Here is a 25,783-nt window from a genome sequence, read left to right as displayed (position 1 = left end):
CTGGGTCTGAGTCTGTCCCCACATCGACGACAGTTGGCCCTGAAACTCATAGATCGGAACCGGGAGGTATTCTCCTTCCTTCCAGGTGGTCCAACATGAGATCAGCACCAGACCTGGCAAAACGGTAAACCAGCGCCCATACTATGTGCCGGAGGTAGCTATACACGAGGAGGTAAGAAAGATGCTGGAGATGGGAATAATTGAAGAGTCCCAAAGTGCCTGGGCAAGTCCCATTGTAATCGTTCCCAAACCAGACGGATCAGTAAGGTTTTGCAATGATTATCGAAAGTTGAATGAGGTGTCCGAATTCGATGCTTACCCAATGCTTCGTGTCGATGATTTAATAGACTCCTTGGGGCATGCTCGCTTCCTAACCACCCTTGACCTCACAGTACCCTTGACCCAGGCGTCCAAATAGAAGACAGCCTTTGCCAACCCGGAGGGGCTCTACCAGTATACCAGGCTTCCATTTGGTCTCTACGGGGCACCTGCCATGTTACAACACCTGATGGATCGAGTCCTTGTTCCCTACAAGAGGTACGCAGTGGCATATTTGGACAATGTGGTCATACAAAGTCCAGACTGGGCCAGCCACATACCCCGAGTGCAAGCAGTGCTGGATTTGCTCAGGGAGGCAAGGCTCACAGCGAACCCATAAAAGTGCTGGTTGGCTTTCAGTGAGACAAACTACCTGGGGTACACCATTGGGTGAGGGGTTGGTCAAATCTCAGAAAGCCAAACTGCAGGCCATACAGGACTGGCCACAGCCCATCACCAAGAAGCAAGTAAGGTAATTTTTGGGCCTAGCCGGCTACTATAGTCGTTTTATTGCAGATTTTGCTACATTAGCTACACCTTTGGCAAAGCTGACAACCAAACGCCACTCACGAATGGTGAAGTGGAATCCTGCAGTAGAGGCAGCCTTTGTTAACTTAAAGCAAGCACTCTGCTCTAGTCCAATCCTGGTGGCGCCCCATTTTAAGAAATAATTCGTTGTCCAAACGAATGCTTCAGAGGTGGGTCTGGGTGCTGTCCTCGCCCAGGCACAAGACGGTGAAGAACATCCCATTCTCTACCTAAACAGAAAGTTGCTTCCAAGGGAGAAGAATTATTCAACCGTGGAAAAGGAATGTCTTGCTGTAACCTGGGCTCTGGAGTCCCTGCGGTTCTATCTCCTGGGCTGACGTTTCACGGTGGTATCTGATTACACCCCTCTGCAATGTATGGCCAAGAACAAGGAAACTAACAGTAGAGTTACCAGATGGTTTTTGAGCTTGCAACCGTTTAACTTTTCTGTTGTCCATAGGGCTTGCAAGCACCTTTACCTCGACGAGAACGTCAGTCTTGGGGGGGGGATGTGTGATGTCACTAGAGGCTGTGTCCTGGAGGGACGGTACATTTCCCTGAGATGGTTTCAATCACAAACAGCTATGGCTTCATCTGCTGGGCTAGTCGGGAACTCCACCCCTCAAACAAATCAGTATTTCCACACAGCTGAGACTGATCAGGATCTGATGAGCTGAAGGGTTTTTAAGGGTGAGAGACACACTCAGTTCTAAGCTGCACTCTCAGAGGAGGAACACAAAAACTGGAGACACTTAACATTGGAAAACCTTGCTGTTGATATAATGCTTACCAAACTGAAGAAGGGCTTATTACTGGGTTGGCCACGATCTACATGGACTGAAGTAAGAATAAAAGGCTGTTTATTTACCTGAGGGAATCAGGACTATAAGAAGAGACCTCATTGAAGTTTGATGCTTGAAGGTCAACAAAATGTCAGAATGATTTTTTGTTCTTGATTCCCAAAAACTATATTAAAATCCTTGTTTTGTTTGAACTTTGTCTCCTCACACTACTTGAGCCATCCTGCTGAAAACTGTGTAACCTCTCATGACATCACAATATAAAATGAACTTACTAAAATTACTAAATGCTATAACAATGTTCAGTGCATGGATGATTTTTTGAAAGATAGTCTTTCAACATTTTTAGTTTATTATCTCACCTGTAAAAAGCCGATTTCAAACAACGGTATACCAAAGCCGCAGTTGTATGGCGACGCTGTGATCTCATAGCTGATTTGCGAAGCATTTGCCTGTTTGCGTACAGCAAAGCTTGAGAAGATATGTCCTGAGCGGGCGAGAGCAGGTGGCCTTCTTCTCTGCAATATAACTGAACACATAGAGGAAGTGAAATAATCAATTTTACCGAAATTAAAACAGATTTTATTTAGTTTGTGGATAAACCAGGAAATATTTCCAACATACATTTGTTTACAGTCATTGACTTAAAAATTCCATCATCAAAATAAAACCAAAAGTATTTCTTAGTACCATTAGGATCTAAAGCAGTCGCTGCTCGTCCAATGTGAACAGTGTCAATGTAGTAAACAGAGTTAGCGCTCTCTCCATACAAACTCAGCCACATGAGTCTGTGGTCAGAGCCGTTGTATGTTTGCTGAAGAGAATCCAGGAGATCCACACACTTGTATTTCCACCTGAGGTTGAGCACAACAAAATTACTTAAAGCTTATAACAAAAGTGACTTTGATTGTGAATTCAGTGCATTTTTAATAGCAGATTACAAATCTGCCAATTAAGTGACATACTGTAAGATTACTTAATGTTTAAAGTATTAAACATACTCATCCGTTGAGTCAAACTGCACAGAGATTTGTATATTTCCCACATTGTTAACACCTGCGCTGGTCCGGTTACTGACGTACAGTCCAAGTTTATTCATCAAACGGCCTTTGTAGGCCATGCAAAGCTACAAAATAGTTTTTAGACATTTCAGTAAAAATATTTATTTTCTTATGGAACTTTATTTTCATCCTGAGGAAAACTGAGATGTTTTGTGGTGCTTACAGTATTGTACGTCTGTAGTGGGATTGGGTTGTAGTTTCCATTGCCGGATGCTGTATAGTCACTGTAGTGAAATATAATCTCTGGGTTCCTTAGAGACCAACGGCCACAGAAAGCTTCAGAATCTGTGACCAGGTATCCTGACCACTTGTTGACAAAAAAGAAGCTTTATGTACTTTTGATGCTTTGGCTGAAGAAATTGATGATTATTATGATTGAACTCATTGAATTATCGATACAAACTACTTACTGCTCTGCTGTCCTCATAATCTCTGAAAAATGTCACATTCGAGTTTTCAGTGGTTGGAATCTGTGATGGACATTTAGCTGTGACCATCACATTTAGTGCAGCCAGCACCTTTAATCATAAAACAAAAGTAAAAAAAATCATAACACGGTTTGCCTAACAAAGGTGTACATACTCTTTCATGCATACACTCACTGTAAAACAAATTGTCAAAATACAGCACAGTATGTCCCCAAACTGTCACTGGGGCAATACCCTTCAAAAAGGTCCTAATATGTACCATTAGGTACAGAATACTGTATGTGTACGTTTGGTACCGATATGTATCTTTGAGGTACTATAATATGAAGATGTACTTTTTGAAAAGGTACAGTCCCATTGATTGATTGGGTACAAATTTAGCTTTTTCATTAATATTAATATTAAAATATATTTAATTAGACAATCAAACAAACACCTCAGTCTCGGATGCATTCAAAGTCAGTGGAGTAGATGGGACTCCACCCCACATCAGTGTGAAATTCTCCAGACTGGCCTTTCCTTTTACTCGCTCAGTAACTGTGATGTTTACATCTGGCCCCATGCTCCAATAGTGAAGATCTTCAAAGTCACCTGAAAATGGGACAATTACAAGACAGAAACCATTTAAGAATATTCGTTTATATTTTTACCAAAATTGTGTTGGCAACCCAATGCCTGTCAAAACAATGTAATGAACTGTTACAAATGCAAAAAGTACTGTTAGATAGTAAAATTGTGGTACTAATTCTCACAGACTCATCATTAAGAAGAATCATGATGCTTTACACTTTACAAAGTTTCGAGATTGACAACCGCATTTAAATGTGGAAGTGAATCTCCTAATGTCTCTACAGGACAAGACTCACTCCCAAAAATATGATTGACACAGGTAACCATAGCAACAGTCTCAGGTGGTTAACATTTAAAAAATTTCAGCGTTATGACATAGTGACATCGGGGTTCGTTCCCCATCAGCCCTCTTGGGGACCACCGTGAGCGATCGCTCGCTCCTGCGGGTCTGCGGGAGGAAGATCGGCTCAGGCGGTCCCCCAACGGTTGAGTCGTCGTCGACGGTCCCTCGGAGGACCACCATCCTGCTCGCAGGGGGATCCGGAACGGACCACGCCCGATCATTTCCCCGGGGTGGCTACCGAGTGAGGGTCTCCGTTTCCGCGAGGGGATGGGAGATGATTTCCGGGGGCATCTGATCGTCGACGATTCCCAGGAGGGGGGTAATTCGTCTGCCTCGGTTCTCGGAGCGATCGCTCTGGTTCTCCTGGCGCAGTCCGGCCAACTGTCCTGTTGGTCTCATCCCGGCGGCTGCCGGCTTCGCCAGGATCCCCAACCCCTCCACCCCTCCCTTGGACTCTCGCTACCAGACTTTGTTTTTGTTTTGTGTTTATGTGAGTGTCTGGTAGCCACTCGTAGAGGGAGGGGTTATGTCACGGTGATCCGTGTCATGTTTTGTGTCTGTTCTATATTGTCATCACCTGGACACTTGTTACTTATCACATCATTCATTCCACCTGTGTGTCATTAGTCTTTGTGTATTTATACCAGTGTTTGTGTCACACTCATGGCCGGATCATTGTCATTACAACCCTGTCTGTTCCCTGTGTTGGATGTTCCTGTTTTACTTACCTGCATGTTGTTTTACTTCTCGTGTTTTGTTTCTTATTTATTTTATTAAAAGTTATCTATTTATTGTGAACTCTGCGTATGCGTCCTACTTCCTGTTTCCCAGTCGTGACATGTCCACGTCTTTTTTGGGTTTACACACTGTTGTGGTGGTCATACAGGTCATACATGTAGCTTTGGGTCATGAAGTGATCAAGTTCTTAGTTTATTAAAGTGGGAAGGCGCAGGGCCCAATATTTTGGTCTGTGAGTTAAAGCATTTAAATGTATGTTGTTTATCATGGGACATTTTGATAGCTGTTTTTTTATCTGCAAGATCTGGCGTCACACATAACGCTTGTACCTCCGTGATTTTCTGCACCGCACATACAGAAGACTTTTTCCCTTTTAGGCATTGATTTTTTTCAGAAGAAAGACCTGTCATGTCCATGATGCACATTTAAATATTTTATCAACTAGTCAGTTCTGTAAACACTATGCAAAGTTCCGGCAAATGCGGTTGTCACTACCTGCATTATGCGGGAGTTATTTTGGTAATAGAATGCGGTTTTCACTCCAGTAAATGACTGAACTATGTCTGTACAGAACAAGATTAAGCATTGAAAGGTGAAGTGACAACCTTGTGTGTATGAGGTCTTAGTCTCTTTTCGTTGTGATGTTTGTTTAGTTCACCTCTGTTTGAGTTGAATGTCACATTGTAAAGTGCCTCTGTCCTCAGTACTTGCTTTGTGACTGTAACAGTGTCTGGTTTAATCGTCCACAAATCATTAAGAGCGTTCTGTAATACCAGCGCTGATGCACTGACTGGAATCGGCCCTGCAATATGCAAACAGTATCCATAAGCAACACTACAAATAAACATAAAAAAGTAAAGAAGAAGATGGTGAATGCAAACATTTGGAGTACAAAGATTACTTTACATCAAAATCATGCCAATAATAATAATCTACATTTTTCATACTTTAGTGAAGTACAGTAATGCACCTGTTTTATGTTCTCCATATCCCAGGAAGTAGTATGTGTTGTCACAGAAGCTCGTTGAAAAGCAGTCACTGTTGATTCTGATAGTCTGCACCTCTTGAACGTGCCTTACTGGTGCCCACCCCTTAAAACTAACCACCTATAAATGAATTAAACAAGACGTAATATAGTCATGCATAAACTTTCCTTCACAGATGTTGAAAGTGCAGAGACAGTTATGCATTTCCAAACACTATCAACTTCCTTTTATCTTATCTTGAAATTTTACCAGAAATACTTCTGCATGCTCACTTACCTGTTTTTCAGATAATATATCATAGTTGGCGTTTATCTGCTGCCTCTCATTTACAGCTTCTGTTGTCTGTTGTGCCGTGAAAGGGCTTATTTCTTTGAAAAAGCCCACGTCAACTGAAGCTTGATAATAATAATACTTGTTCATTATAACCTCAATGTAGTATCTGCAGCACATTGGAGACAGCAGGGCATTTTATAATAAATGAAGAGAAATGTATAAATTTAGCATTTTTGTGTTGCATTTCACTGAATTTCAGCAGATGATCTGCAGTAATCTGAATAATTGAAAACCACTTACGATTTTCCCTTCTCCAAGCGCATGACTTTTGACTTCTGGAAGCCAAAAGAAAAAAAACTGTTTGTGTTTTGAGGCTGATATGCAATCCTGACCTGAAATAAAATTATTAGAATTTTAATTAAAATGTTACAATTTAATGATGCTTCTATTACAAATGTATAAATATATTTTCCTTGTTTTTACTGTGATTCACATACTTTATCTTTTGGATGACCTGTCTGGCTGAAATACAGCTGGCATATAGAGTATCCTTTTATTAGAAAATAGTAGTTGTCTGTTTCCGTCGGAACAAAGAAACCACTCAGTCGAGCCACAAAGTTATACATTTCAGCAGGCCACACATATGACAGAGAATCCACCCACTGCACAGAATAACCTGGCATGCTGGCATTATAGTTCAAAATATCTGTTAGATTACTTGGATAACTGTTATTCCACATCTCCATTTTTACTCCTCTGCTGCCTGCAAACACAACAGTTTAACATAATTGGACAAAAAGAGTATTTCTCAAGCATGTTATTTATTTAAAATCTCCATGTAGTCAAAAATGTTATCAGTTAAAACTCATCTTTGAGCATCATAATGGCATATGTAAAAGTTTCTTTATGCTTTTAAACAGCTGGAATTTGGTATACGTGGTTCCCTTTCAATACGGTTCACTTCGCATTGCGTCAGTTGCTGATGCTATGGAGGAAACTCCTGTTTACTCCACGATTGAAGCCTATTGGAAAACGTCTGTAAAAAATACAGACCAATGACGTTTGAGCCCGCACGCGGGATGCACACGTCCTTATATAAGCGCGGCTCAAGCGTCAAGAGTTCATTAATTTTCTCCGTCAGCGCGAACCTCTCGCTGCTCCGAAGAAGAAGAAGCCTTACCTCGCCGCGGAAACATGCCTGACGTGGTCTCCCCTGCGGCCGCCTGGTAAGATCAATATTTTTAATATAAAGCTATAAGCTAAAAGAGCAGGCGCTGTTGTAATAGCGTCCAGCACAGCGGCTCGTGTGAGCCTCTCTGCTATGAATTTCCCACGAGCGCGTCACCGGTCTGGCGCCTCCCACGATGAGACCGCACTTATATGCATCGTTTGTCCTATCCATGTTTCGTGCTCCCCCTGCTGTTCCTCTCTTGCTGGGATGAACACACGGCGAGCCATGAGACTAGATGGATGCTTAGACAAGCACACACGGGCTAACCCCCCCTGTGTTCTGTCACAACGCAACCGTTCATGCTTTACACTCACAGAGTCCCTCGCTCCTCAAATTCAGTGGCGAAATCTCTGGCACATTCATATGAATCCCCCGAGTGCATCGGGTGATACCGTTCATACGACGCATGGCTGTTCTATCTGTGTTGCTGCTCCCCTCTGCCATTCCTCTCTTGTTGAGATGAACAAGCGGGGGAGCCGTAGAACTAAGATAGATGCATACGACAAGCAAACACGGGCGGGTCAGCCCCTGTTCCCTGTCATAGCACAGCCACTCGTGCTTTACGCTCGCGGAGTCCCTCGCTCCTTTCCCCGCAGTGGTGAGATCTCTTAGAGTTACCACGCGGTCTTACAGCTCGCTGCCTCTAAATGCAGCTGTCTAGTGTTCAACAATTACAGAGCTTCATGCCCCTCCCCTCCTGGAGCGGTGCGATCTCATTCGTCTGCTCGATAAGGCAGACACTGTCAGGCACAAAACACAGAGGATCCCAATGCAGTTAACAGAAGGTTTTATTTAAACAATAATGACAGCAAACAGACAATGGCATGTCTGGGCATAAAGCCACACCAGGGCAGACGGCTGAGACGGGGAACACACACAGGCACCGGAACGATGAACCACACTCGCTCGGGCTCCGGCCAGACAACGAACGGTGGGAGGAAGTATGAGGCCCCGATACGGGGTAGGGTGCGTAGACCGCTCCCGTGAGCGCCGCGTCACGGAAGCCACTGGGACAGGGGTAAATCCTGCGGCGGGCAGAGGGAGAGAGAGAGAGCGTTAGAGACACTGATGAGAGAAGCTGGAGAGCTCCAGTGATGAAGGACCTCTCCGGTGGACAGCGACAATGCCGCGATGAGCCTCTGCAGTTAAGTAATAGACCAGTCTATAAATCCAACAGAGGTTGAAGACAGTCCGTAACAGGCAGCAGAGAAACAGTCCAGAGAGCCGTCGAGTAATCAGAGTCCACAGGAAAACTCTCGGGTAGCAGTGAGCTCAGACTGGGGTAGGGAAAATAAATCCACAAACTAGAATCAGACACAAAACAAGACTAGAAACTAGCATAGCTAGAAATGGCGAGAACATACGCCGTGACAGACGAGTATATAGACAAACTTTGACAATGTTTGACAAACGAACTTGCAAAGACACACTAAACACACAGGGATTAAATACACAGACAAGATGACGGGATAACAAGCAACAGGTGAGGAAGACATGAGGAGGCAATCACACAGAGCAGGAACACCTGTGAGGAAGCACACGTGAACCTGTAAAACACATACAAACACAAGACAACCACAATACAAACAAGACAAAACCATAAATATATTTATTTATAAATAAATATATATAAATATATATATACACATGAAAACAGAACACTAGACTAAACAAGACATAAAAACAAAGACTGGAAAATGCAAGGGAGCGGGGATAAAGTCACAATTACAAGAGAATACAAGGGAGTGGGGAAAAGTCACAAGACACGAGAAAAGCGTGGTCTGATATGACAATACCAAAACCACGTTCTCCCACACAAAACATGTACTGTCACACAGTCCTCACAGACACGCCTCTATTGGAGCACTAAAAACACTTATTATAAGAGCTTAACCGGCCTGAGTCTGTCTCACTTCGGGAGAGCTCACTATTCGTCTGCCCGGTCATTTCTCTCTGGTGCAGACGGAATCAGAACGAATTTGTTTATAATATACTGAGGCCCGAATACCTCCCTTTATTCAGTCCCGTCCTATATCAGTGCACGGAATATTGGTACATTCTTATATACCTGGTTTTTCTGCCCTTTTAATAAACGGCAAAACCGTGGGCCTTACGGCAGACTTCCTCTCTGTGATGGGTCCAGTCTGACATTAAACCACCTAGACATACTGCTCTGCGAGCCGTTCTGGTCACCGTCACTACTGAGGCTCATGCACCTGAACGGCCGAGCTCTGGTCTTCGCAGCACAGCTGCGTCGACAGAGAACGAACTGTCTGGGAGAGGAAGGGTTAAGTCGCACCTCGGCTGGACTGCCCTGAAATGTTTTCTGTGTGCTGTTTATCCAAAACATACTGTGTAATACTGTCGGTTATGCGACCTCACTATAGTGGCGAACGGTATTGAATTCCTCTAAGAGCAATTTCCGTGCTTACTATACTGTGTACTGACACCCCACGGCTGCACGGTGTCTCTAAACACTTTTTCGCCTTACCGACAAGCAGTCAGTAATACGCACACATGGCCCGCCGTCCATAATTGTATCGACGCTTGCCGAAAAAACCCCGGTTTGGCCATATACTGTGTATTGACACCCCACGGGTGTACGGTGTCTCTAACACCTTTCTGCCAAATTCTCGTTTAAGACGGGCTCACGTACCCCTCTAACGAGCCCCAGAAAGCTGAATATCGTGGCATTCTGTTCATAAGACCACTTCAGTTTGACTAAGCAAAGGTCCCGCCCCGAGCTGACGGCCGGGAAGCTTATTCCTTAAGTTACACACGGCTGCATGAAGTGCTATCATTACGAGTTCGCCAGCATCTGCTGTGGGTTGAACACGCTTTACGTTTGTCTCATATCAATCACCTTGTACTGTACATACGGTCCATTAAGGGGATGATTTTAGCATTGCAGCACTCTCGACCGTGTTGTTGTGATAATGCGGTCGGGCAAACTACGGTGGTTTCATTATTCACCGAACCAGACTGATATTTCGCCCCCTCTACAAGCTGACGAGTCATCTTCTTTATAAACTCATTGCATCGCTTTATAAGCTATGTTCAATCAGAGTGATACGCATCTCCTGCTTAAACTTCCAAGATGCAGACATATTAACCCGTTATGATGGGCGTGCGGAGATTGCATCCGTGGAACACGACCTACATTACGTGCCTTATGACACGTTGACACGAGCTGCTAGGACCCCTTTCGCGAGGCGATCTATTCTGTCTAGTGACAGCGAAAAGTCTAACCCCCCCGCGAATTGTGGGTGGAACACTTTTCTCCTCACTACAGAGGCTCGTGCACGGCGGCTCTCTCCCCCTAACTATATTTACGTGGCGGTGATAACAGCAAACCACGCTCTTACGATCGACCATTCAGTTTATTCATAAGCCTGTCATTTCTCAGATGCGGACGGTGCCAGAGGCGCAGCGCTCTGGAACTGTCCAAGGTCCTGTATAACAGATACGTCTGACGTACATCAGACGATCAGCTGTTCTTCTGCGTCACAGATCACTCACTCGCGCACCTGTCAATACAGGTTATTTTTGGATTGTTGACGTTATCACCTCCCGTGACAATGATGCTCACTCGTGGTTAGTCTATTCCATTTATGGATTAGCTCCTCGGGCATGGTCTTAGAGGTTTCTCATTTGACATTTGTTACACGACCGGCTGGTCCCCGCCGTCCACGTTGTCAGTTTACAGCTTCGACATCCCTGCCTCGCGCACTACTGAAGTTTGTTGCATTAAAGGTGCGCCCGTTAGCTCACCTGTATGCACGATATGGTTTTTAATTATATGCGTCCACCGTGCGCTTAGAGAAGCTCACATATGCACGCTATAACATTTCGGTATACACGGCTGTGTTATGCTTTGTGACACATACATTGTTGTTCATCTGTGTAGGTTCACAGTGCGTTGGGTGCCCACCGTTACGTTCATCAATCATATCGGTACACATTCATGGCGCATTCTGTGCACTGATTTATCTATACGCATTCACGGTGCACTGAAGGGTTCACCCGTGTGCGCACAATTTATTATCAGAACACATGACGGCACGCTCGAGAATCTTGCCGGCCTGTGCATTATAACACTCTGATTCATCTATATGCATTCACAATGTACTCAAGTGTTCACCTGTGCCCGTGCAATTTATAGTCAATACACATTTACGGCACGCTTGGAAAGCTCACCGATCTGTGCACTATAATACTACTTATATGCATCCCGATTGCGCTCGAGGGCGCACCTGGGTTCACACTATTGTGGTATCTGTATAATCCCACGCTACGAACCGTTCTGCCGCATATTATAGTCAGATCGGCCGTTCGTGAGCTTCGCAGATCACTCCCTACGTATGTCTGTTGCTTACAGTGGTTATTTAAATGGATCGTTGAAGCCATCGCACTGGCTCACGCCCCTCTATGAGCTATGTCCTATATGTTAGAGCCCACTCTTTGCGAGTTTGGCTTCATCATGGACTTGGTCTACAGGGTATCTATATTTGATATCTGCTACGCGGCCGGCTGGTCTTCGCCGTCTACGTTTGTCAGATTGTACAGCTTGTACCCTACGACCGCAGGTTCTCTCGGCTCAATTATGCATGCTCATGCGTTTTATGTGTACACCACAGTGCGCTCAGCGAGCTCACCAACGTGACTCTGAATTCATACCCGCGGTGCGCTCGGTGATCTCGCCGTCTTGTGCTATGTTATGTGCTCCCGGTGCGTTTTAAATCCCACCGTATGCGCGTTAACATTTTATATGGTGCTTACACTTTTGCTTTAAAGCTGTGAATATGCCGGATATAGGGCCACACGCAGTGTCTCTCCGGTAAGGCACTTCAGTCCGTTGTGTATGCACAGCGTGATGGGATTACGTTCCCCGATAGCGTCAGCAACTGACGCAATGCGAAGTGAACCATATTGAAAGGGAACGCTTGGGTTACTCACGTAACCCCGGTTCCCTGAAATAATGGGAACGAAGCATTGCGTCAGTTGCTGATGGTATGGGGGAAACTCCTGTTTACTCCGCAATTGAAACCTATTGGAAAACGTCTGTAAAAAATACAGACCAATGACGTTTTAGCCCGCACACGGGATGCACACGTCCTTATATAAGCGCGGGTCAAGCGCCAAGAGCTCATTATTATTCGACTGAAGCGCACAGCAGAATAACACTCGCTGCTTAGACGTTTGTAGCACGGCAAGAGACGCAATGCTTCATTCCCATTATAAACCTAAGTGATTTATAATTTCGCACCACCTCGGGGCATAGATATGTAAATAGGTGCTACATTCGGTAGTTTTAGCCACATAACTGCTAAGTTCCATAATACTTAATTCTTCGTAACTGGAACGTGTTTTATACAAACATGGACAATTACACTGCTTCACGTTCAAAGAAAAATATTTGGTTATTATATTTATTGGTTCTTCCTAACCCCAATATAGCTGGTAGAAATTTGAAAACAGACAAACCAAAGCTCGGGTCTTAGGAGGTTAAATTAGTTAATACCAATATAATGGTTCAAGTAAGGTTCTTGTGCATTAACTAATGTTAACAGTGTAACAGACTTTTGATTTACAAATGTATTAGTAAATATTGAAATTAAGATGAACTAAGACTATTAATGCTGAAGAAGTATTGTTCATTCGTTGCTAGTTCATCGTGTTAGCTAATGCATTAACTAATGATAATAAATACAATCTTAAAGTGTTATTAAAGTGTTATTGTGAATGTTTTTAAATCAAATATATTATGTGTAACATTGGACTGTAGAAAGATTTGACATTAATTTGACACCACCATGCAGAGATCAGATCTTAAGTTCTCACCTGGGAACACTGTCATGTTTGTGATTTCATAACCAGGAGTCATTCAGACTATATTCTGATCAGATAAGATCTGAATTTGACACTTGTGACCTAAAGATAACAAAGCAAATAATCAGAATTATATTGAGTTGTGAATTGTTACATCAAATGTTTGTGAACAATATTAATAAATGCTTTTATTATATTGGTTGTAGATTTTTCATAAAAATATATTTTTAGCACATGTTACGTAAAATGCTTCTCACTACCCCCCATTCTCATTCAATTCCCTCCCCTTTAAAATGATTTGCATACATCCGGCCTTTCGCCTTCAACAGGAAGTAAATTGCAGCAGTGTTCGCGAAGTTTAAGGCAAAATGGCGAGTCATGTTCCGAGGTGTGCTTTTCTATCTGTAAAATGTTTATCTGTGTTCTGATAACAGCGAAGTTTACATTCTTCTGAGTGGCAGCAAAGGCAGCCAATCACAGTCAAGTGCTTGCATTTCATAATGAGGTTGCCAGTTAAGCCCGAAGGTTTAAAATCCCCCACCCTAATATAGCTTTCTGAGAGAGGTTTTTAGGAAGCTTCAAAGGCATTACAGACCCAACCAAAATGTTGTTGTCTACATGTCACATCACAGAACAAGATATACAAAGAACAATTCCCGCACACTATCTGCTTGCTGAAAAAATGTTTTTAATGAAAGTTGCGTTGCAACGTTTCGATCAACTGATCTTCATCAGGCAAAGAATCATCACAGAACAAGGAAAAAATACCCCGTTCAATCATTTTATGTCACCTTTAACTTTCAGTTACCCAGAATTTCATTGTATGCTCAGATTTTGATCCCTGTATATACATTCACCACTGACATGTGAGGTTTACCTCCTATTAAAACCACTGCTTTACTATCAGTCTCATCAAAGTAGCGCCCCTGAATGGTCAATGCTGTGCCGCCCAACACACTGCCCACAGACGGAAAAACTCCTGTCACCTCTGAAAGACAGGCACAATTTTATCCAACAACAAGCCAAGATTTTCAGAAAAACTTACCAGTTTGTATTATAAAAATGAATGTTATTCTGTACCTGCATATGTTTGAAACATGGCGAGCTTGTTCAGGGCTGAGACACTGAAAAGCCCCAAATCTGGCAGACTCCTAGAAAAAAAATTGTGTTGTGTCACTTTTAACAAATTTAGAAGCAGTTTAAATTTGGTTTAAAATCACATTAAACTCCTCTGACCTCCCATATATACCATCCAGAATGTAACTCAGATTGTGATGACCTAAGTGCCAAGATAGCAAACCATTTTTTATCAACAAAAATGTTTTTTTTTTTTAAATAATCTATATAAATTATTAAAATTCCTCACCAACATAAGTTCCTGCCATTTTACAACTCATGTATCCCCATTCACTCCCAGGATCGTCCAATTTCAGGCCATATCTAAGAAACGAAAGGCAATTTATGCAGTTTATATTGACCTTTCGCATTTTCATTAATACATATTTTACATGTGCTTACTTTTCATCTGAATTAGGTTTTATGAGTTCACAAGACATGCCACCCATGTATGCCCTGTTTAAAGAATACAAATGAAAAACAGGATTCAGATTAAACTATTATCAAGCTGTTGCATTAACAAATATTTTTAAAAACATAATTATAGTTCATCATTTTTAATGTTTATTAGATCTTTACAGACCTCACAAATCTTGTATTCCGACCATTTGAAGTTCTGTCTGTACTGCTTCCATACACATCAGTCATAATTCTTCCTCGAATTGTCACCACAGTCCCTATTCAGTAACATTATAAAAAAGTTATAAAACTTTAAACTATAAAGGTCCAATAAAATAATAATTTCTGAAGTAAACTAACCAAGATTAGACTCTTACCTGGGAGACCTGACAGTGGGCTTAGACTATCAATGGTGGGTGTGTAGTATGATCTACTCTGTAAAAGCACAACATTAATTTATAAGTATTTCGTTATATTTTGAAAGGTTTTTTGTAGTATACAGTTTACTGAAGGCTTTCTGATTTACCTGGAACCTGCAATAATACCGCCACCAGTAATCCCCCCAGGAAGTACACATCAGACTTGAAGGAATTGGCACACCATCCACAGTGACTCTTATATCATAGTCGTCTTCTGGTAGAGCTCTGAAAAAGACAATCCAATGATTTGTTTAGGACACATAATTGGCATTTTGCAGTTTAGCTTTTTTAAAGAATTCTTCTGTGTACATTAAAATGAAAAGGTTTTAAAGTTTATTAACATTACCCAATGTTTCCCTATACAGTACATTTATCAGTTTCAGAAAATCAAATATACTTATACTATTAAATTAAAAAATAAAAAATATATTTTGAACTAGTTCATTCTTACCTTGTATAGCACATGATCTTTTTGGAGTGACTGGAGTATTTTTCGACATCACAGGGAATCGATCTCGTCTGAGACACCAGAGTCACACTGTTGCCAACGTTTGGATCATCTGCATTTAAACTGAACTGACTGGCTTGAGCAAAACCTAAAGACAATTAACCAAATTTATTCTGTAGTACTATTAATTAGTAAATTGATAAACTAGCAAATATTGTACCCCAGCCTACTTTAATATTTACTATGGTAAGATTCAAAAACATAGTATCTAGTAGCCAAATTTGAATACCATTTACTGCAGGAAATGCTTTATAAGTCAACCAAAGAAATTTAAACCCGCATTTAAAATAAAAGCAGTTAATTTAGATGTTAACACATTGTTTTTAATACCTTCCCCCTCTATGGTCAACCTCATTCCACCATTGATACCACCATAGTTGGGTGTTATTCTTGTGACTTGCTGCGCACCTGTATGACACAGGATTACTTATGAAATTATGAAATGTACATAATATGCATGTTTCATTTGTAGAACACTTTTAAAAATATCTGTAGAAATATAGGGCACGTTAGGAGTAAGTCACACATGTGCAAGTCACAAGTAAGTCTCAAGTCTTAACCTTCAAGTCTCAAGCAAGTCAGAGTCATTTTTTGTGAGAGTCAAGCCATGTCAAGTCATTGCTTTTTGTCAAGCAATTCAATTCAAATCGTAGCTTGAGTCAAGCAAGTCACTGGCAAGTCATACAAATGTTTGATGATTTAACTACATGTATATATTAAACAAACTTAAATCTACAGTAGTTATTGACTATGAGAGTTTTATTTGCAACAAAAAATTATTAAAAGGTGCCCACATACAGGTGAGTTGTAAATACACTAAAAATCTAAAAATGAATAACAATCAAAACTACAAAGCCTAAAATGTAAATGTAACTGAAATAATATCCTTAACAGCCGAGGCTATCCCAAGATTCATTGCGCGCCTGCAACGACTGTATAGTGGCTGAATATTCTAAAATAAGCAATAAAATTAAATAAAAGTGTGCATTTATCAGAAAACATTTTTCTTGTCAATGTTTTAGTATTATAAGTTATGTTTTATGTTAATATTATTCTGTTTATGCTGCGTATATTTCTAAGGTTGATTCATTTGATATACTGTTGAATAGTTTAATCTACATCAACGTGTCATATTTATTTTAATTAATTAATATTTTTCTGATTCCATATTTATTTTAAGTCAGAAACGTCTCCGCTGTGTCCTGCTGACAGGCGCCATGGGCGCGTGCAGCAGTTGACGCCAATTATGGGTCCTCCGAAGGTTAGACCGTCTCATTTCAGTTCTCTTCGCGAACTTCTAAGGGGCCAGTCACACCAAAAGCGCTTTAAACGCTTGCAAATGCAAGGCGCGACGCACTGCCTTTTTAAAAAAAAGAGCAGTGCGACGCAGCTTTTCATATTGCTAAGCAACCACCGAGTCAGCTGTCGTGTCAATCAAATATTGAAGCGTGAGCGCTCTTTTGCTGTTAACTGTCATATTAGCAGAAACTTTAAAAAGAGGGCGCTTGCTCTGACCATGTTTGAGGATGAGAGGTGCACGAACACGCAGGAGAGAGTGAGCGAGTGGAGTCCGGTTCTTCAAAGCAACTGTAAACTTCCCTCACCACAACGTAAGGCCCGCCTCTCCCCTCATTCGATTGGACAATGGAAAGATGCGAATAACATTGGGTGCTTCTCCAATCTCAGCGCTCCTTCAAAAATGCTTGCGCGGCAGGCGGCAAAAAACCGCAAGGCGCTCGGCGCGCATAAACAGCGCGCAAACGCGCCCTGCCCATAGAATATCATTCAAAAAAGGGGCCTGTAACTGCCATAAACGCTTTTGGTGTGACTGGCCCCTAAGGGCCGATTCACACCGGCTGCGTGGCGTGTGCGTCTCAGCTGCATGGCGTGTCCGTTTTTATTTAGGCTCCCATGTTGGCAGGTTTGACAGTTCACACCGCCTGCATGACACGCACGTCTCAGGCACGGCTCGAGCCGCGCCGAAAACGTGTGCATGCTAGGAATAGGGGCCGATTCACACCGGCTGCGTGGCATATCTGTTGCATGTCAGTTGCGTGGCGGCTATAGGTGACATATATTTTGCCTGGAAAAGCTTCCAAGACACTTGCGTGTGGCGTGAAAAATAGGCGTCGGTCCTATTCCTAGCATGCACGGGTTTTCGGCGCGGCTCGAGCTGCGCCTGAGACGTGCTTGTCATGCAGGCGGTGTGAACTGTCAAACCTGCTAACATGTGAGCCTAATTAAAAACGGACATGCCACGCAGCTGATACGCAAACGCCACGCAGCCGGTGTGAATCAGCCCTAGGATCGAGCAACGCCACTTCCGGAGAACGAACCCGAAAACATGTTCGAGACGTGTCCTTCAGAACTGGCACGAATGACCACCCTAATATAGGGCCAATAAGCGGCAAAAATACTCACGAGCTTAATGAGCAGCGGATGCGTGACTTGAGTGCGCTCTCCCTCTGCTTGCTGCGTCATATTACGCTCTTTGCGTGTGTTCAAAAATAGATTTTTTTAAGTTATTTCGAGTCATTTAACTCAAGTCCGAGTCAAGTCTCGAGTCATGAATGTCAAGTCAAAGTCAAGTTGAGTCTTTTTTTATATTTGTCAAGCAAGTCTCAAGTCTCAAATTTGCGACTTAAGTCTGACTTGAGTCGAGTCATATGACTCGAGTCCCCCATCTCTGCTGTAGGCTATTACGACTTTTCCATATTGTTTTACCTACAATGTTTCTTCGGGTTACTGAAGTGTCTGTAAAATGAATGAATGAATGTCTTGGCAGAAAATTGTACATTTTCTGCTGTTGTTTAACAGTGAATGAAGTCGATGATGTGAAAGGATCACTCAAATGGTCAGAAAACTAAAGAAAACATGTACCCACGGAGCTCCACAGTAATATAGTTACGGCAAGCGGCAGATGCAGCTGCTGGGCCACGCGACCCATCTTCTCCAACAGACTCACAACACACACACCTCAAAGCAATGACACCTGCAGAAATCACTTCTGTGCCAAAAACAGAGGGAGATATAATACTTTCTGTCACTTAGAGATCGTATTGTAAAATCTTTTTATCAGCATTATATATTATTTAATAAAGCATGGTTTAATATTATTGAAAATATTATAAAATGTAACTAACTATAGAAATCCTACACATTTTTAAGTTAAATTATTTAAAGTGATTATTCTATTACAAAAAAATCAAACTAGTCAGAGAGCTCTTAAAAATTAAGTAGCCTAAAGCTCTTCAAACTTTATTTTAATCATCATTCAGAGCCACATACCTGTGAAGATCATTTGGGAAACCCACACAAACCTAACAAAACTCGCTCTTTTATAGTTCTTGCCTTCAGGGTGGAAACATGAGACAGTCTTTGTTTTTTTGTTTTTTTTTACAAAGGTTGGCATAAAATAATGATTTCAGAATAATGTAAAGCTTACCTTTATGCTTCATTTATAATGTGCAATAGTGCTTAACCTAAAGCCATTTTAAGTACCTAGTAAAAGTTTTTTTAATACTATTATCATTTTTGCCTGGTCTCAGATCTGCTCAGATCGCCTGATACAGCAGCACGGCCCAGTTCATAGCAATGCTCTTTACAACCGAAAACTGCTGGTCTGAGTGAGGATTGAGTGAGAAACACTGGTGTGTTGTTTAGGTTGAACGTCTTTAATTTAATTTAATAATTTGCATTTAAAAATGTCTTGTTGCTTTTAAATTTTAAGTTTAATGAACTTGGACCCATTCACTTTTAATGGGTGACATCATGCGTTGCCGAACATTTTTCAACTTTTCAAGCGGCTACGCGTGCATCAGCCAATCAGATCGCCTTATGCAAATAACCTAGCGCAGAGCCAGCCAATTACGTTTATGGAAGACCGGAGCATGTGTAGCGGCCACTGTGATTGGCTGTTGGCCACGCTTGAGACAAGCCGTTAAGGCTTACGCTCCGTGTGAATGCACTGTAAGGAGTTGCTATACATTATTCAATTAAAATCGAATTTGCTTAAGTTACTTCAACTTTTTTTATCATTTATAGCAACTCATCACTAGTCAAGAAACTTAAAAATTAATTTTAATTTCAAATTGATTAAACTAAAAAATTTGTGCATCACAAAATTAATTCATGAAAAATGAACTATACTTTCAAAACATTTAATTTTTTAATGTTAATTTAGGCATTTACCAATACATTGATAAAATCAAGCCTTTTAACTGTTAACATTAACAAGAATTAATACATGCTAAAAAACGACACTCTTTATAGTTCATGTTAGTTAATGCATTTACTATTTACTTATACTAATACACTTGTTAAGTGTTACCAATAATTTAATTGAAACAATTATATATGTGATGCCAGTTTGCTATGAAGGCAGCATTTGAGCAGTCATGAACCCAATAAGATCTGAGTATTTTTTAAATAGCAGTGTCACAAATTTGATTATTTGACTAGTGACCTATATTCCTTTTTTTTGTCATACCTTTTTATATTTTTCTAAACACTACAGTTGTGCAGTGTTTTGTTTGGATGCCACTGAGCATTAGTTGGACAAATAAAATTGTTGTTTACAAACACATCTTACCGCTAAGGGTTTGAGTAAAATACAGATCCTCTCATGATTGGAAATAACAATATAACGTCTCGGTTACATATGTAACCCTCGTTCCCTGAAGGAAGGGAACGGAGACGTCACGTCGTGACCGACGAATTGGGAACCGCTTCGCGGGTGACCTATCTGCTTCGAGAAACCTTTAAAACGCCAATGAACTTGGCATGCAGATAATTGCATCTGCCGGCGCCGCCCCGCCGCATGGCTGTTTGGTGAGCGGCGGGTGCAGTTGTCAAATCAGCTATTTTTTGCTGAGAAAGCTGGACAGAAGGAAAGGGTCCGGCCAATATCAGCAGTGGAACAGCAAACTGTGGCGACGGGACGTGACGTCTCCGTTCCCTTCCTTCAGGGAACGAGGGTTACATATGTAACCGAGACGTTCCCTTTCAGTCGGTCACTACGACGTCACGTCGTGACCGACGAATTGGGAATCCCTACCAAAGCGCCACTGAAGCTGACCCTTCCAGTGCCTGCATAAACCCTCCAACTATCCTCTTTAGGGGAACGGAAATGGGGTTGAAGCAGAGGCCGGTCACTACTTGTTCCTTAACCCACGATAGTGACTAGGCGAACTGGGAAGCGAACTCGTCAGGCGGGACTAAGATCGCTGCGGAAGAAAAACCCTCTAGGGGTCTACCACTAAGGTGATGGATAAAAAGACACGAGGTCTATAAAAATACACTCTCTTAGCAACACTAGAGAGGCGCGGAACGAACTCCGCTAAGGGAAACGTGGTAAATCATAAACTTTCCACGGAAATACTCACAAAGAAACCACTAGGGGGCGCAATGTGGGCGCTAGCCTCACCCAGATAGTCAAGAATACATCTAGTGAGAGGCTGGCAGCCGATGCTCCGCAACATCGGTCACCAAGCGGTGGAAAAGACAAAAAAACATTTTTTTAACGTTTTTGCCTTAATGGCCTTCCATAATGGTGCGGTTTCTGCGCAGCCAAAAAGAAAGGCTCCAAGCCGACACAGGAGCCGTTCCTCGATGTTCTCACTGATCTGACGAGAGAACTCGAGAGGATACCGGCTCAACACGAACACTGTAGAATCTAGTGAACGTATTAGGTGTCACCCAGCCAGCAGCTCTACAAATATCTGAAAGCGAGGAACCACGAGCCAAAGCCCAAGATGAAGCCACGCTTCTGGTTGAATGGGCTCTCAAACAAAAAGGGCAAGGAATGCCCTGTTTCTCATATTTCAGGGCGATTGTGTCTACAATCCAATGAGACATCCTCTGTTTAGTGACAGCTTTCCCTTTCTGCTGACCACCGTAACAGACAAAGAGCTGCTCTGAGGTCCGAAAGCTTTGAGTGCGATTCACATACACACGTAGTGCACGTACAGGACATAACAAAGCCATAGCTGGGTCTGCCTCTTCCAAAGGCAGTGCTTGTAAGTTCACGACTTGATCCCTAAAGGGAGTGGTGGGAACTTTAGGCACGTAGCCCGGCCGGGGTCTCAGTTTAACGCTGGATTCAGCCGGCCCGAACTGAAGGCACGAATCGTTGACCGAAAATGCATAAAAATCCCCTATCCTTTTAATAGAAGCCAATGCGAGGAGCGTCAAAGTTTTCATAGTGAGAAACTTGACGCTCACCGTCAGCAGAGGCTCGAAAGGGCAGTGCTGAACTTTCAGCACCATGGACAAGTCCCAAGGATGAATAGAGGGAGGCGCGAAGGATTCAGCCTCCGTGCCCCTGTTAAAAACCTAATGACCAGATCGTGCTGACCCACAGATCTACCGTCTATAGGTGCGTGATGCGCGGATATTGCCGCAATATCTACTTTAATAGTAGATGGTGACAGCCTCTTCTCCAAGCGGTGCTGGAGATATGAAAGCACAATACTGATCAAGCATTCTCGGGGGTCCTCTCGCTGAGAGGTACACCAAACAACAAACAGGTTCCATTTCAGCGTATACGCCTGTCTCATAGACGGTGCTCGCGCTGCAGCGATGGTGTTAGATACCGCCTGGGGTAACCCACCTAAAACCTCCGCGCCCCGTCCAAAGACCACACAAGGGGGTTCCACAGATCGGGGCGAGGGTGCCATAATGTGCCAAGGAGTCAGCCAGGGAGGGACTGTCGCGAGGAGAGTGAACTCTGTAAAACCAATTCCTAGTTGTCCGGTACGGCGCAACTAATAGAATGCGCTCCTCGTCCTCCCTGACTTTGCACAGTGTCTGCGCAATAAAGCTTACTGGGGAAAACCCCGCGGCCAGCTGTGTGCCAGTGCATCCACGCCGAGTGTTCCTTCGGATAATGAATAAAACAGGCGACAATGGGTTGTCTCTGAAGAAGCAAACAGATCTAACTGCGCTCTGCCGAAACATTTCCAAATCAGCTGAACCGACCGGGGGTGGAGTCGCCACTCGCCGGAGCGCGCTGCTCGTGAGAGCGCGACTGCCGCTGTGTTCAGCGACCCCGACATGTGAATGGCACGAAGAGACCTCAAATACTTCTGACTCCAGAGGAGGAGATGACGGGCGAGATGCGACAGGTGACGAGAGCGCAAATCGCCTTGGCGATAGATATGCGCTACAGCCGCAGTGTTGTCGGTGCGCACTACATCTTAAGCATCAAATCACGTTGACGAAACGGACGAGCGCAAGATATACAGTGCACAGCTCGAGGCAATTTATGCTAATCTCGCTGGAATGTCGAACAGACCCCCGAAGCGACGAGCCCGCCGTACGTGGCTGCCCACCCCGTGGTAGAGGCATCTTTGCCAACAATAGCATGCCTGGAGACCTCTCAGTGGCACCCGCACCCTGAGAAACGCTGGGTCTGACCACGGGGTGAAAGTGTGACGGCATCTCGATGTAATTATAATACTGTGAAAGCCGGTGAGCCACGCTCTCCTCGGGACTCGGTCATAAAGCCAACACTGAAGCGGTCTCATATGGAGCAGCCCGAGCGGTGTCACGGCCGCGGCTGCTGTCATATGCCCCAGAAGTTTCTAAAATTATTTCAGTGGAACCGCAACCCTGCCTTTAAATGTTGAGGCAAGCCAGAATTGACTGAACACGCGCTTCCATGAGACGTGTTGCTAAAACGACCAAATCCCGTTACTTTCCGAGAAAAGAGATTCTCTGCACGGGGCAAAGTTTACTCTTTCCCCAGTTGGCCTGAAGACCGAGACGAGCGAGGTGTTTAAATACACGATCTATGTGTGTGCACAGCATCTGACGAAACTGAGCTATTATGAGCCAATACGCCAAAACGCAAACACCACTCTCTCTCTCTCAGGGGCTGCAGTGCGCCATCCGCAACTTTCATGAAGACACAGGAAAAGAGAGAGAGAGAGAAAGCCCGAACGGTGAAACTTTGTACTGATATGCCCTCCCCTCGAACACAAACCGGAGAAACGGCCTGTGTTGGGGGAGTATGGAGACATGAAAGTACGCGTCATTCAGGTTGAAGGCTGCGAACCAATCCTATGGGCGGATGCATTAAAATATGCTCCTCTGCGTAAACATTTTGAACAGCATTCTGTGAATGTGAATTCTGTGAATTCTCGATTCAGTACGCGCAGATATAGGATCGGACGCAACTCGCCACTCTTCTTGGGTACAATGAAGGGCTGTAAAGCCCCGAATTTATCTCGGCTGGAGGGACCGGCTGGATCGCGTCCTTTCGCCAATAGGACAGCAATCTCCGCACGCAGTACGTGCGCATCGACAGCCTTCACCGTGGTGAAGCGAATGCCTGAATATTTGTAAGGTAGCCGGGCAAATTGAATGCGTAACCGAGACGGATCGTGCGTAAAAGCCAACGCGACGGGCTGGGAAGCTCTTCCCAGGCCCCCAGATACCGAGCGAGAGGAAATTACCGGCACGATGTGTGTACCCGTGGCGAGCGGAGACGGGGAGCTCAACGACGCGTGCTCTTTGGCCGCATTGTGAGATGTTGTGTGTAATGAAACACTCACCCGAAACCGCTGATGGATGCTGAGCAAAGGCTCCTTTGTAGATGTCCCGCTCGATACATCCGCTGGCGAAAGAGGAAGAGGAGAACTCAGGGTTTTGAGCCCGTCCGAAACTCCTATATGCCTCCGGTGATCTGGAGAAAGAAGAGGAATTCGCTCTTTGAGGTTAGTGGGTGCCGATTGAAGTCGGCGGAACACAAAACGAAACCAAGGATTCCCCACCCGGCCCTCCTCCGGGGTGGGGGGGAGAATGATGCTTTCACCATCTCCTGAAGAGCGATCCTCTCCATCTTCAGATCGCCCGACTCAGAGCCGCTAAGTTTCATTTTCCACCTCTGTAGCGGGCTGAGTGGGCGGGTGTACTGCTTACGACAGGTTCCTCAGAGCTGCCGGGATGAAGGAACAAAAAAAGCCGTAGCAGGACGCCCTCGGCGAAAAGCAGACCAATATACTGACGTAACGGAGGGGGCAGCTAGGCTCCGACGTGGCATGATGCCTCAGTCTGCTCTAAAGCGGCCGTTCATTGTTGGACACTCTCAGCCGCGTCGCCGAAATGGCTGGTCTAAAATTGAACATTTAGGACGATTATTAACGACCTACTTAATGCCCGCAAGACACAACCAGAGATGGCGTTCCTGGACCACCGGGGGTGGGCATAGCACGTCCGGCGGCCTGTGGGGTGAACCCAGTCGCACGTAGCGCCAGGTCAGAGCCACACAGGATTTTTTAGTTGCCGGACCGTGACCTCACCTGTGCAGATCCTTCAGTGCCTTAGCCTGGCGGACCTGCATCACGCCATGGCGCGCACGGCAGAGGCCGCCTCTCACAACAAGCCCGTGGGTCTGTGAGGGGAGGGAGGCTGGTCTCTTGGAGCAGCAACCTTAGCGGCCCCGCCGTCAGGAGAGGTGAGAGGTGATGGCTGAACGATCGGTTCCGGGAGGAAAACGAGTTTTCCACGACCGTGTCAACCAACATGCACCCCGGGAAGAAAGGCACAGAAGGTCGGGGCTGTTCTTGCAGTCCTGAAGTGCCAATCATCTAGGCGGGACGGTGCAGTGGGGGAGGAGCTCTCCGCTCCACGCAGACCGTCTCCGCGCTCCCGAGCGTACATGGCCGCCACTCGGGGTCGAGCACGGAAGCCCCTACCCAACCCGAAGGCGGGAGTGGGTCCGAGTCGGCGACCGAATAGACGACCCCCTCTCCGATGCTGTGACAGACATAGAATCCTCGTGAGGACTGAAAGAGGACGAGAGCGCGTAGAACACGCGCCACCCGTCTCTTACGGCACCTCTGGCTGTGGATGGGGGTGCTGAGAGTCACTGGACGAACCAGCTAACCGATTCAGCACCGTTTATACGGAGATAAGATTTCCGGAGTTTTGCCACCGCACCTTTAACGGGGCTCCGCAACGGAAAAACAGGGGTAACGTTCCCGGAGGTACGAAACCCGTCTCCGCCATCCAAGAGGTTCATGCTCTCTTAGGAGTATGAACCCTCCACGATCGCAGCCTCAGCATGCACTATGGGCACGAGAGAAAATGATCGTGGCCACCCGGGGACCCATACATTTGCCGCATCCAGAAACACGGACGGAAAGACATCTTTAAAAAGACGCTCCCGTCTCAGTGCAAGTGAAATGCTGTCTTTAAAAAGACGCAGAACACCACAATACTCTTTTAGAGGAA

General features: G+C 44.2%; 2 protein-coding genes across 2 annotated transcripts; both read right to left on the bottom strand.

Moving 5' to 3' along the window:
* Positions 1-2,816: 2,816 nt before the first annotated feature.
* On the bottom strand, positions 2,817-3,852 carry LOC141351619 (fibrocystin-L-like). Its single transcript, XM_073858727.1, has 3 exons — positions 3,572-3,852; positions 3,118-3,225; positions 2,817-3,014 (listed from the first exon to the last, which is right to left on the bottom strand). Exons 1-3 carry the CDS (start codon positions 3,695-3,697, stop codon positions 2,817-2,819), a joined length of 432 nt encoding a protein of 143 aa, XP_073714828.1. The 5' UTR covers positions 3,698-3,852.
* Positions 3,853-5,727: 1,875 nt separating this feature from the next.
* On the bottom strand, positions 5,728-24,425 carry LOC141351618 (fibrocystin-L-like). Its single transcript, XM_073858726.1, has 18 exons — positions 24,322-24,425; positions 24,103-24,164; positions 15,878-15,955; positions 15,491-15,635; positions 15,147-15,264; positions 14,998-15,055; positions 14,805-14,898; positions 14,624-14,677; positions 14,186-14,256; positions 13,970-14,093; positions 9,426-9,609; positions 8,735-8,823; positions 8,452-8,580; positions 8,123-8,301; positions 6,543-6,808; positions 6,346-6,437; positions 6,049-6,211; positions 5,728-5,892 (listed from the first exon to the last, which is right to left on the bottom strand). Exons 1-18 carry the CDS (start codon positions 24,423-24,425, stop codon positions 5,728-5,730), a joined length of 2,175 nt encoding a protein of 724 aa, XP_073714827.1.
* Positions 24,426-25,783: the final 1,358 nt, after the last annotated feature.

This window comes from Misgurnus anguillicaudatus, chromosome 20 (assembly GCF_027580225.2).
Source record: "Misgurnus anguillicaudatus chromosome 20, ASM2758022v2, whole genome shotgun sequence".
NCBI lineage: Eukaryota > Metazoa > Chordata > Actinopteri > Cypriniformes > Cobitidae > Misgurnus > Misgurnus anguillicaudatus.
Note: the sequence above shows the minus strand (reverse complement) of the source record. Positions and strands in the feature narration are given on the sequence as shown.

Excerpts from the sequence above, each read along its gene's own strand:
- LOC141351619 (XM_073858727.1), bottom strand. The coding sequence starts at position 3,697 with ATGGGGCCAGATGTAAACATCACAGTTACTGAGCGAGTAAAAGGAAAG. Across the intron at positions 3,226-3,571 it reads TGAATGCATCCGAGACTGAG|GTGCTGGCTGCACTAAATGT; the intron begins GTGTTTGTTTGA and ends TTATGATTAAAG. Across the intron at positions 3,015-3,117 it reads ATTATGAGGACAGCAGAGCA|TGGTCAGGATACCTGGTCAC; the intron begins GTAAGTAGTTTG and ends TTTGTCAACAAG.
- LOC141351618 (XM_073858726.1), bottom strand. The coding sequence starts at position 24,425 with ATGAAACTTAGCGGCTCTGAGTCGGGCGATCTGAAGATGGAGAGGATC. Across the intron at positions 14,257-14,623 it reads AAACCTAATTCAGATGAAAA|GAGTCTGCCAGATTTGGGGC; the intron begins GTAAGCACATGT and ends TTTTTTTTCTAG. Across the intron at positions 8,581-8,734 it reads GCTTGTTATCCCGTCATCTT|TTTGTGGATTTATTTTCCCT; the intron begins GTCTGTGTATTT and ends GTCTGATTCTAG.